Here is an 8,742-nt window from a genome sequence, read left to right on the forward strand (position 1 = left end):
CTTTGAACGCTGGACCACCGTGCTCCAGCTCAGGCGTTGGCAATCAGTCACACTTTCCCATTTTGTTGGATGAAAAATCCTAAAGCATTGTTCAAAAACAAGCTTTACTGTTCATTTATTTCCCCTCAGCAGTGTGAAAGGCTCCTAATGAGAAAAATGCCTGGACAGCAGGGAAGAACCCAACAGTATTACACTGTAAGCCCGAACAGTACTACTAGCTTATAAAGACTGAGGTCACTACAGTTAAAATCTCTTGCTGAGTTAATCCACCTTTAAACTATTAATGTCTATAAACAAATATGTATTTTTATATTTGTGTGGCTCAGCATTTCTGAGTGAACACCGCTGGTTCACTCAATATTTTTAAGTGTACTGTCGATCACGTGATATGACGTCATGACGTGCTGTCCTAGCTGACGTTACCTGAAAAATCTATCCAAGATGGATACCCTCTCGAGCGACGTGGTATCAAGCATTAAACAACTTTAAGGTTAGCCAAAACACTTCAAAACTACTTTGCTTGTTGTAACATTGTAAGAATATCATATTTCACATGATATTTGACTGTTAGACGAGGCTATTTTTAATATGTAAGTTGCAAGCGCGCAGCCTCACGTTGCCGCGCGCATTTTTTATGCGCCGAAAGCGCGAGCGCCATTACGTTACCGTTAGTCCGCCTGCTAGTGACAGATAATATCATGTGTGCTGTTAATGTCGTGGCAAGACAATAATGTTAACGGTAGTTATTAACTCTTTTCAGCAAGCGATAGTCCTTCCGTTTTTGAGTGTGTTGCTACTGTTTGTGTTAAGCGCCCTGCTCTGGTAAGTTGAATGTGATGTTATTCCCAACTTAACGTTACATGCACCCAAATGAGCTAGTGGCTAAAGTTAGCTGTAACTTTTACTCAAACAAAGTTAAGGTTATGGGTTAATAGTTAACGAATGAACTCTGCAAGTTTTCATTAAACCTTTACAAACGTCTTTTCATTATAGGTTGAAGTGGAAGAAGTACAGAGAAGTGCATCCCCCAAAATCAAGGTGACTCAAATGTTAATTTAGGCTGTAACCTATTTTTCACCATTTATTTTATTTGTGTTTCACCTGTATTTTGAAATCTGATAACATTGTTATTTGCACTCTTGGTCATAAAGTGCTTCACTGGTTGGGGGGTCAGCCCTGGTCTAGATTTTATGCAGTCAGCAGTGAATTCATGGACACTGAAGACTTTGATCGTTTTTTTGCAAAGTGAGTTGTAATAGTATCTATAAAACCCACTCTTTGCCGATTATTTTTGCTTTTTCTGTTCTTGAGTAAATCAATCAAAAGTCTCTTAAAAATTAAATATCTTGCTGTCTGTTTTTGTGTGCATGTGCAGACCTACATTGTCACCAGAGTTCAACTTTATCGGTAAGTTACATTAACACTTGAAATTTTGTATCATATTTTGTATCATTAATTTGTAAAAGAGGTTTCATATTGATTGTTTTATCTGTGCCCACAGAACCAACTTACTCCAAATATTGAACAAGTCTGACCTTTCTGTGGTAATCACACATTTCACATGCAGGAACATTAACTATGTTAAGTTTATAAGTAGAGAGTCTGAAGCATAAGGAATTTTAGTGGTCAAATGATTCAATGGAGTGGAAGTGTAAGTTGTGTGCTGTCATTTCAGACACCCGGGCCCATTTATTTAGGCACTACCGTTTACAGCATAGTCATTATTCAAGAGTTAGCCCTTTGCCATGTCTCCACAACTCTTGTATTTGTACATTTCCATCATTTAATGCATTGAAAATTCATTTATCACGTGTCCACAAAGACACATGCAGAACTGGTGCAGGTGAAAGAGCACAAGTAAGACATACACTTTTTAAGTGTCCATTGTGTGAGTTCAAACAGCCTTTCTCAGAGGTGACACTGTTCAGTCATTTAAGAGGACATTTAAAAAACCATGAGAATGTACCTTGCCCATTTAAGGACTGCAACTACCGCACAAATGTCTATTCATCATTTAATGCACACAAAAGTAGGACACATGAAGGCAGTTTAAACTTTTGTGATGACATTGTATTAACAGAGAATGATAGTGCACCAGTCATAAACACTGCTGTTCTTGAGGACGAGGATCCTGCTCAGTGTCACCATGCAGGCACATCTGCTTCTCCTGAGTCTGACAGTTGGTGTGACACCAGCCAGTTAAGGGCCCAGTTACACCATAATTTGTCCTCCTTGTTCTTGAAGATGCAAACTGTTCTTCATGTTTCTGACATGGCATCTCAGGAAATAGTTGATCACCTGACTCAGATATTTTCCCTGTCTCAACCTCTTGTCAAAGATACTATACAAGAGATACTACAGAGGCATCATGTCTCTCCTACTGAAGCAATCATGAATGATTTGGTGAATGCTGTTATAGACACAAATATTTTTTTCAGTGCCACAGCTAAAGGTGAGGAGTTGTCCTCAACTAAACGAAGAAAAACATTTATTGAGAAAAACTACCCTGTGGTAATGCCAGTGCATTATGTATTAGAGCCTGGATGCACAATGGTCTATGTCCCTATACTCCAGATGATCCAGAAAATGTTCAAACATACTGACATCCTTGACAGAATCAAGGAAACCAAGAGCTCAGAAAAAGGCCATTACATGAGCCATCAAGATGGCTCATATTTCCAAGAGAATAATTTGTTGTCTTCTTCAGAGCTGTCACTGCCACTGGTTTTGTACATTGATGACCTTGAAATTGCAAATCCACTAGGCACTTCAAGGAAAATCCATAAACTCTGTTCAGTGTACTGGGTGGTTGCTGATTTGCCAGTTAAATACCGATCAGCACTGCATGTGATTCAGCTAGCAGCACTATGCAAGGTAACTGATCTTAAGAGGTGTGGCTATCAAGGAGTACTTGGTCCTTTGCTACAAGACCTTCACATTCTTGAGGAAGATGGCGTATTCATTGAGTGCCTTGGTCAGTCAGTCCGTGGAACTGTTTTATGTGTTGTGTCTGATAATCTGGCAGCCCACTCATTGGCAGGCTTTATGCAATCCTTCAGAGCAGGATATATTTGTAGATTCTGCAAGGCTACACGAGACCAAATTCTGTCTCTCGAAGTCAGAGATGGTGAATTTAGTCCAAGGACTAAAGCCAGTCATGACTGTGATGTGCAGGATGTTACGCAAGAGGGTGGTCAAAGCCAGTGTGGTGTCAAAGGGGACTGTGTCTTGAGAGAGAAGTTGCAGTATTTTCATACCATCACTGGTTTCCCACCTGATGTCCTGCATGATCTTTTTGAGGGTATTGTACCTGTTGAGTTGGCCCTATGTATTAAGGAGATGATTCGGCTCAAATATTTTACTCTTGAGTATTTGAACTGGAAAATTGTGTCATTCCCGTACCAACACACAGACAAGATTGATAAACCACGACCTATTTCAAAGAACTTTGCTGCAAAGAGGACCATTGGTGGCAATGGCCACGAAAATAGCACATTGTTGAGACTACTCCCATTGATGATTGGTAATACAGTCCCTGAGGGAGATGGTGCTTGGACTGTATTGATGGATTTGAAAGATGTTGTGGAGCTTGTGCTGTCCCCAACATTTGATGACGCATCTATCCAGTATTTGCAGACTAAGATACAGGATCACAGACACATGCTTCAGGAGGTTTTCCCAGAGTTCGCACTGCTCCCTAAACATCATTATGTAGAACACTACCCAGATCTCATACAGTGTTTTGGGCCTCTTGTCCATTTGTGGACTATGCGGTTCGAGGGCAAACACCGCTTTTTCAAGCGTGTAGTACATGACACACTAAACTTTAAGAATGTTTTAAAAACACTAGCGACTAGGCATCAGCACATGATGGCCTACTATCTCAGTGCACCATCATTCTTTAAACCACATCAGCAGACATCAAATGTCTCCTCTGTCTTGGTTTCAGAGCTTCCTGAGGTTGCAAAAGAACACATTAAGGAAAAAACAGACAGCAACCTGATTTACAGCACATCAAAAATCATTATTGATGGTACTGATTATGATGTTGGGATGTTTGTATCTGTAGGGCAGGAGGGGGGACTGCCTCAGTTTAGCAAAATCCAGCAGATCCTCCTTGTTAACAATGATGTCACTTTTCTTTGCCAAGGACACAAATCACACTACATTGAACACCTGAGATCATATGAACTTTTCCCAGGCAATGTAACTGTCCACAGTGTATCAGAGCTCAATGACAACTCACCCCTCTCTGCATACAGTGTAGAAGGAAAATTGCTGTTGACGCCCAAACGATTCATATTGTTGCACTGAAAGTACATTTACATCTTGTGATTTAAAAAAAAATACTTAGTAGATCTTAGATCATATTTTAACACAAGGGTAAACTTACAGTATGTAAAGGGTGATAATTAGCAGTTACATTTTTGTATGCACTACTAAATCTGCTTATTTTTCCATGTCAATCTTCATACATAGACTTGTCCCTCAGAAGATGGCAGCAACCCCAAAATTTCTGCTGCGTGTTTATGTTACCACAGATGTTGCTATAAAGGTAACTTTGACTGAGCGACCAGAGTCAGTGAAAGAACTAATCAACATACTGCGAGAAAAAGCCAAGCCAAGACTGGACTTTGAGTTTACCTTGCATTATGAGGATCCTGACTTTGGTGGACAACTCAGCTGTCTAGTTGATATTCAAGAGTTACCAGAGAAGGCGACATTGAAAATTATCAGATCAGAAACTGATACCAGCTCATGTGCATCTTCTGATACAGACATCCTTCCTCTTGTGCCTATAAGCCAGCGTCAGAAGTCCTGGCCTGACATCTTCCCTGTGCCAAATTTTTCTTATGAAGTGGAGCATGTGCTTGAAGAGGGAAACAGTGCCTTTGCAACTTCTGGAAAGACACTGAAATTAACAAGATCCCAAAAGCACAACATCTTGGAGAACATGGCTGCAGTGATGTACAACTTCAAACCTTACCCAAGTGACAATGATGTGGGTATGGCAGCTGAAGCTCTTGTTACATCTCATCCTTGTCTTAAAGAGCCTGGAAGTGTGAGTGGATGGTATGGATGGAAAATGAGCCTGAAATTTAAGATGGGGGATTATCGTGGCAAGCTGTCAAGATCTGGATGTTTGGAGGTTTCTGTCAACGCAGGTAAAAGGAGCAAAAATAACCCTGACAAAGATCACCCACACTCCAACATAAAAAGAGCCAGACGAGCTGAAGTTAACTTCCTTCCAAACTTTCCCAAGGGAGAAAGTCAGGCCAGTTTGGAAGAAATGAGACTGCAGATTATGGACGAAGTTCAGAAGAGTCAGCAAAACCTACGCTTGATAGAAATGCTAATGCAGAAGACCTTTGCCCTTCGTCGCCAGGAGATAATTCAGGAAAATCCACAGGTGAAGGACTTCTTGGGGAAATGGCCAGCTCTTCGGATTGAATCACAGGTAAAACACAGATTCACTTCTCTTTTCTGCCACTATTCACACATATTTCTATGCCAATTTTGAATATGTATCACATTCAAATGGAACAGCAAATGCCACTATTCTCTGTCGGTAAGAACTATCACTTTGCATGTGTGACCATGTTGCTCAACAGTGTGTTTTAATGGAACATGTTGCATCACAAATGTGTTTTCTGTTGCAAATCTAGTATTAGTCTTTTTATATAATTATTTTTGTTTTGTTTTTGTTTTTGTAGCTTTGTGCTGAGTTCCAACGCATCACAAACGTCAACCTACGGAACCAGTTTTATGCTGTGCTTGACCAACATACACCTGGACTGATGGCCTTGTTTAGGCAGAAGGCGGCACGAACCGGAAAGATATCAGAGGCGCTGCGTGACATCTTAAAGATTTATGATCTCCAGGTGAGTTAAAGATGAACTTTGAGCTTCAGGTCCCACTGGACAGCAGGGCCTCAAGGTGTCATTGTCTGTCTAACACTTTGCCAAATGCCATGAATTTGGTCAGAACATCCATACTGAAAGAAGAATGAAATCTGTAATATTCATTTTTGCTTGTTCTTCCAGGAAGTGCGCGATGTCAATATGAAGCGTACTGTAGCCCTTCGTGCCCTCCCGGTATACATGCGTGAGGAGGACCCACAGTTCTTCAAGACTTGTAATGTAAGTATTCAGTATATTCAGAGAACTATTAGTATCTAGCAGCCACTTAACTATATCTAGTTACCCCTTAGTAAACCTTGTGTGTAGGTGTCATTGTAACGGTAAATGGACTGTACTTAGTGTGCACATGGATATACAGTATGTGCATATAAGCATACATATATATGTAAAAGCTCTAACCTCATGTAATCCCAAACCTTAATCTCTCACAAAGCCCTGGCCTAACTTAACCCAGACCTGGAGAAGGCTGATCATTTGATTGACCTTTTGGCTTAACCTCTCATGAAATAACACACTCTCTCTGTAAAAATTACTTAAATGCCTTTTATGAGATGCTGTACATTACATATCACAATACAGCACCCGCTACTATGTAATACCTAACTCCATATTAATAGCCTGTTTAATACTCAGCTGCAAAATACCTACCTGGGTACACTTACCTATTAAATAACAACCTGTATGATATTAAAATGTAAAATACCTGCTGCTACACTTACTACTTTTATGATGGGCTGTAGAATAGACAGTTGTAAAATACTTACCTGTATTCCTACCTGTAGGTTGTTGGCCTGTAGAATAGTTACTTGAGATATACCTACTATATACTGTACTTACCTGTTAAGTAATCCCCTGTAATATACACTCACTGGCCTTTTCATTAGGTACACCTGTGCAATATAATTCAATCCATTACAACAACTCTTATGTAAATTCTACATCTATAAAGTTTATATATTTTCAGTTTTTGTTGACATTGTCAGAAAGCTGAAAATTCTATGTTTATTATTGAGGTCATAGTGGGTGAAAATTATGTATTAGGGTGCATTATATTGAATGGGTTTCCTAATATTTTGTCCACTGCATTAACATACAAGAAAGGGGCAAAATATTAGGAACACCATTCGATATAATTCACCCCACTGTGCCACCACCATGTATTACAACCTCAGTAATAAATATAAAGTAGACTTATCACCTTTCTGACAATGTCAACAAAAACTGAACATGTATAAAATTCATAAACGTAGAATTTTAAGGAGAGCTGTTGTATTGGATTGAATTGGGTTACACACGTGCACCTGATGAAGTGGCCAGTGAGTGCACATGCAGTTGTTGTGTTTCTTCAAGTTAACCTAACAGTTGCACCCTCTGTGTCTTTCAGGTGGAGGAGTCAGATGAGCCAGGCATCACTGACACTCCTGTTGCTCTTGTCACAGCAGTCACAGAGGACACTGCAGATCCAGTTCATTTCAGTCCTGCAAGTATTTCCATTGTTGTGGAAGACGATGTTGTGATGAGTGATATCCCTTACTTGGCTGATGCATTTGCATTGTTGTTTGGGTTGATGTATGCATTGCATTTGAACTATCCCAAGAAACTCATTCACACTTTTACATTCATCCAGAAAATCCTAATGGGTCTTGATGATGGTAAACCACTTAAACCCTGCCTACTGAGTCTCAAAAATGACCTGTTAATGAAAGAGTAGGCTAACTTAAGAGTTGTTTACACATGTATTTTCTTGTCTGCGTGTTGATGTGTTTTGGGGGTTCCCAGTATGGTAACTTTATAGTATGTTGTTGAACACCATGTTAGTCAAAGCATTTGAAACTGTTTACATTTGGCAGATTATGTCTTGCCCACCAAATCTTTTATTTTTTATTTACTTTTTTTAATACATTTTTTTTTTAATTCCATTTGCACTTTGATGGCCATTGCTGTTACTAATGCTGTTTTAAGGAATCAGCATTTCTTTTCATACTTTTTATATTAAGCACTTTAAGATGCTCAGTTCCTGATTATCTTGTTCCTGTTTGATATGTAGAGATACATATGTACACACACACACACACACACACACAGAGACACACACACACACGACACACAGGAGACACACACACACGACACACACACGAGACACACGACACACACACACACGAGACACACCAGAGACACACACACACACACACACACACACGAGACACACCAGAGACACACACACACACACACACGAGACACACCAGAGACACACACACACACACACACACACACACACACGAGACACACCAGAGACACACACACACACACACACACACACACAGAGACACACACACACACACACACACACACACACAGAGAGACACACACACACACACACACACACACACACACACACACACACGAGACACACCAGAGACACACACACACACACACACACACACGAGACACACCAGAGACACACACACACACCAGAGACACACAGACACACACACACACAGAGACACACACACACACACACACAGAGACACACACACACACACACAGAGACACACACACACACACACACACACACAGAGACACACACACACATAGAGACACACACACACACACAGACACACAGAGACACAGACACACACACACACACACAGAGAGACACACCCAGAGACACACACACACCAGAGACACACACACACACACAGAGACACACACACACACACACACACACACACAGAGACACACACACACACACACACACACACACACACACACACAGAGACACACACACACACACACACAGAGACACACACACACACACAGA

The 8,742-nt window shown here is 40.6% G+C and overlaps 1 protein-coding gene across 2 annotated transcripts; it reads left to right on the forward strand.

Moving 5' to 3' along the window:
• Window positions 1–986: 986 nt before the first annotated feature.
• LOC143740685 (uncharacterized) lies at window positions 987–7,983 on the forward strand. Of its 2 annotated transcripts, XM_077232686.1 has the most exons (7): window positions 987–1,038; window positions 1,376–1,407; window positions 1,502–1,544; window positions 4,480–5,569; window positions 5,715–5,882; window positions 6,045–6,140; window positions 7,306–7,983. In XM_077232686.1, the coding sequence occupies exons 5-7, from the start codon at window positions 5,799–5,801 to the stop codon at window positions 7,630–7,632; spliced, it is 507 nt and encodes a 168-aa protein (XP_077088801.1). In that variant the 5' UTR covers window positions 987–1,038; window positions 1,376–1,407; window positions 1,502–1,544; window positions 4,480–5,569; window positions 5,715–5,798; the 3' UTR covers window positions 7,633–7,983. The 2 variants fall into 2 exon arrangements, 1 of the variants encoding a protein (XP_077088801.1); XR_013204874.1 differs by lacking the exons at window positions 987–1,038; window positions 1,376–1,407; window positions 1,502–1,544 and having other exon boundaries at window positions 4,412–5,569.
• The last annotated feature ends 759 nt before the right edge of the window (window positions 7,984–8,742 follow it).

Source organism: Siphateles boraxobius, unplaced genomic scaffold, assembly GCF_051911475.1.
Source record: "Siphateles boraxobius isolate OS27281-9 unplaced genomic scaffold, OSU_SipBor_1 18, whole genome shotgun sequence".
NCBI lineage: Eukaryota > Metazoa > Chordata > Actinopteri > Cypriniformes > Leuciscidae > Siphateles > Siphateles boraxobius.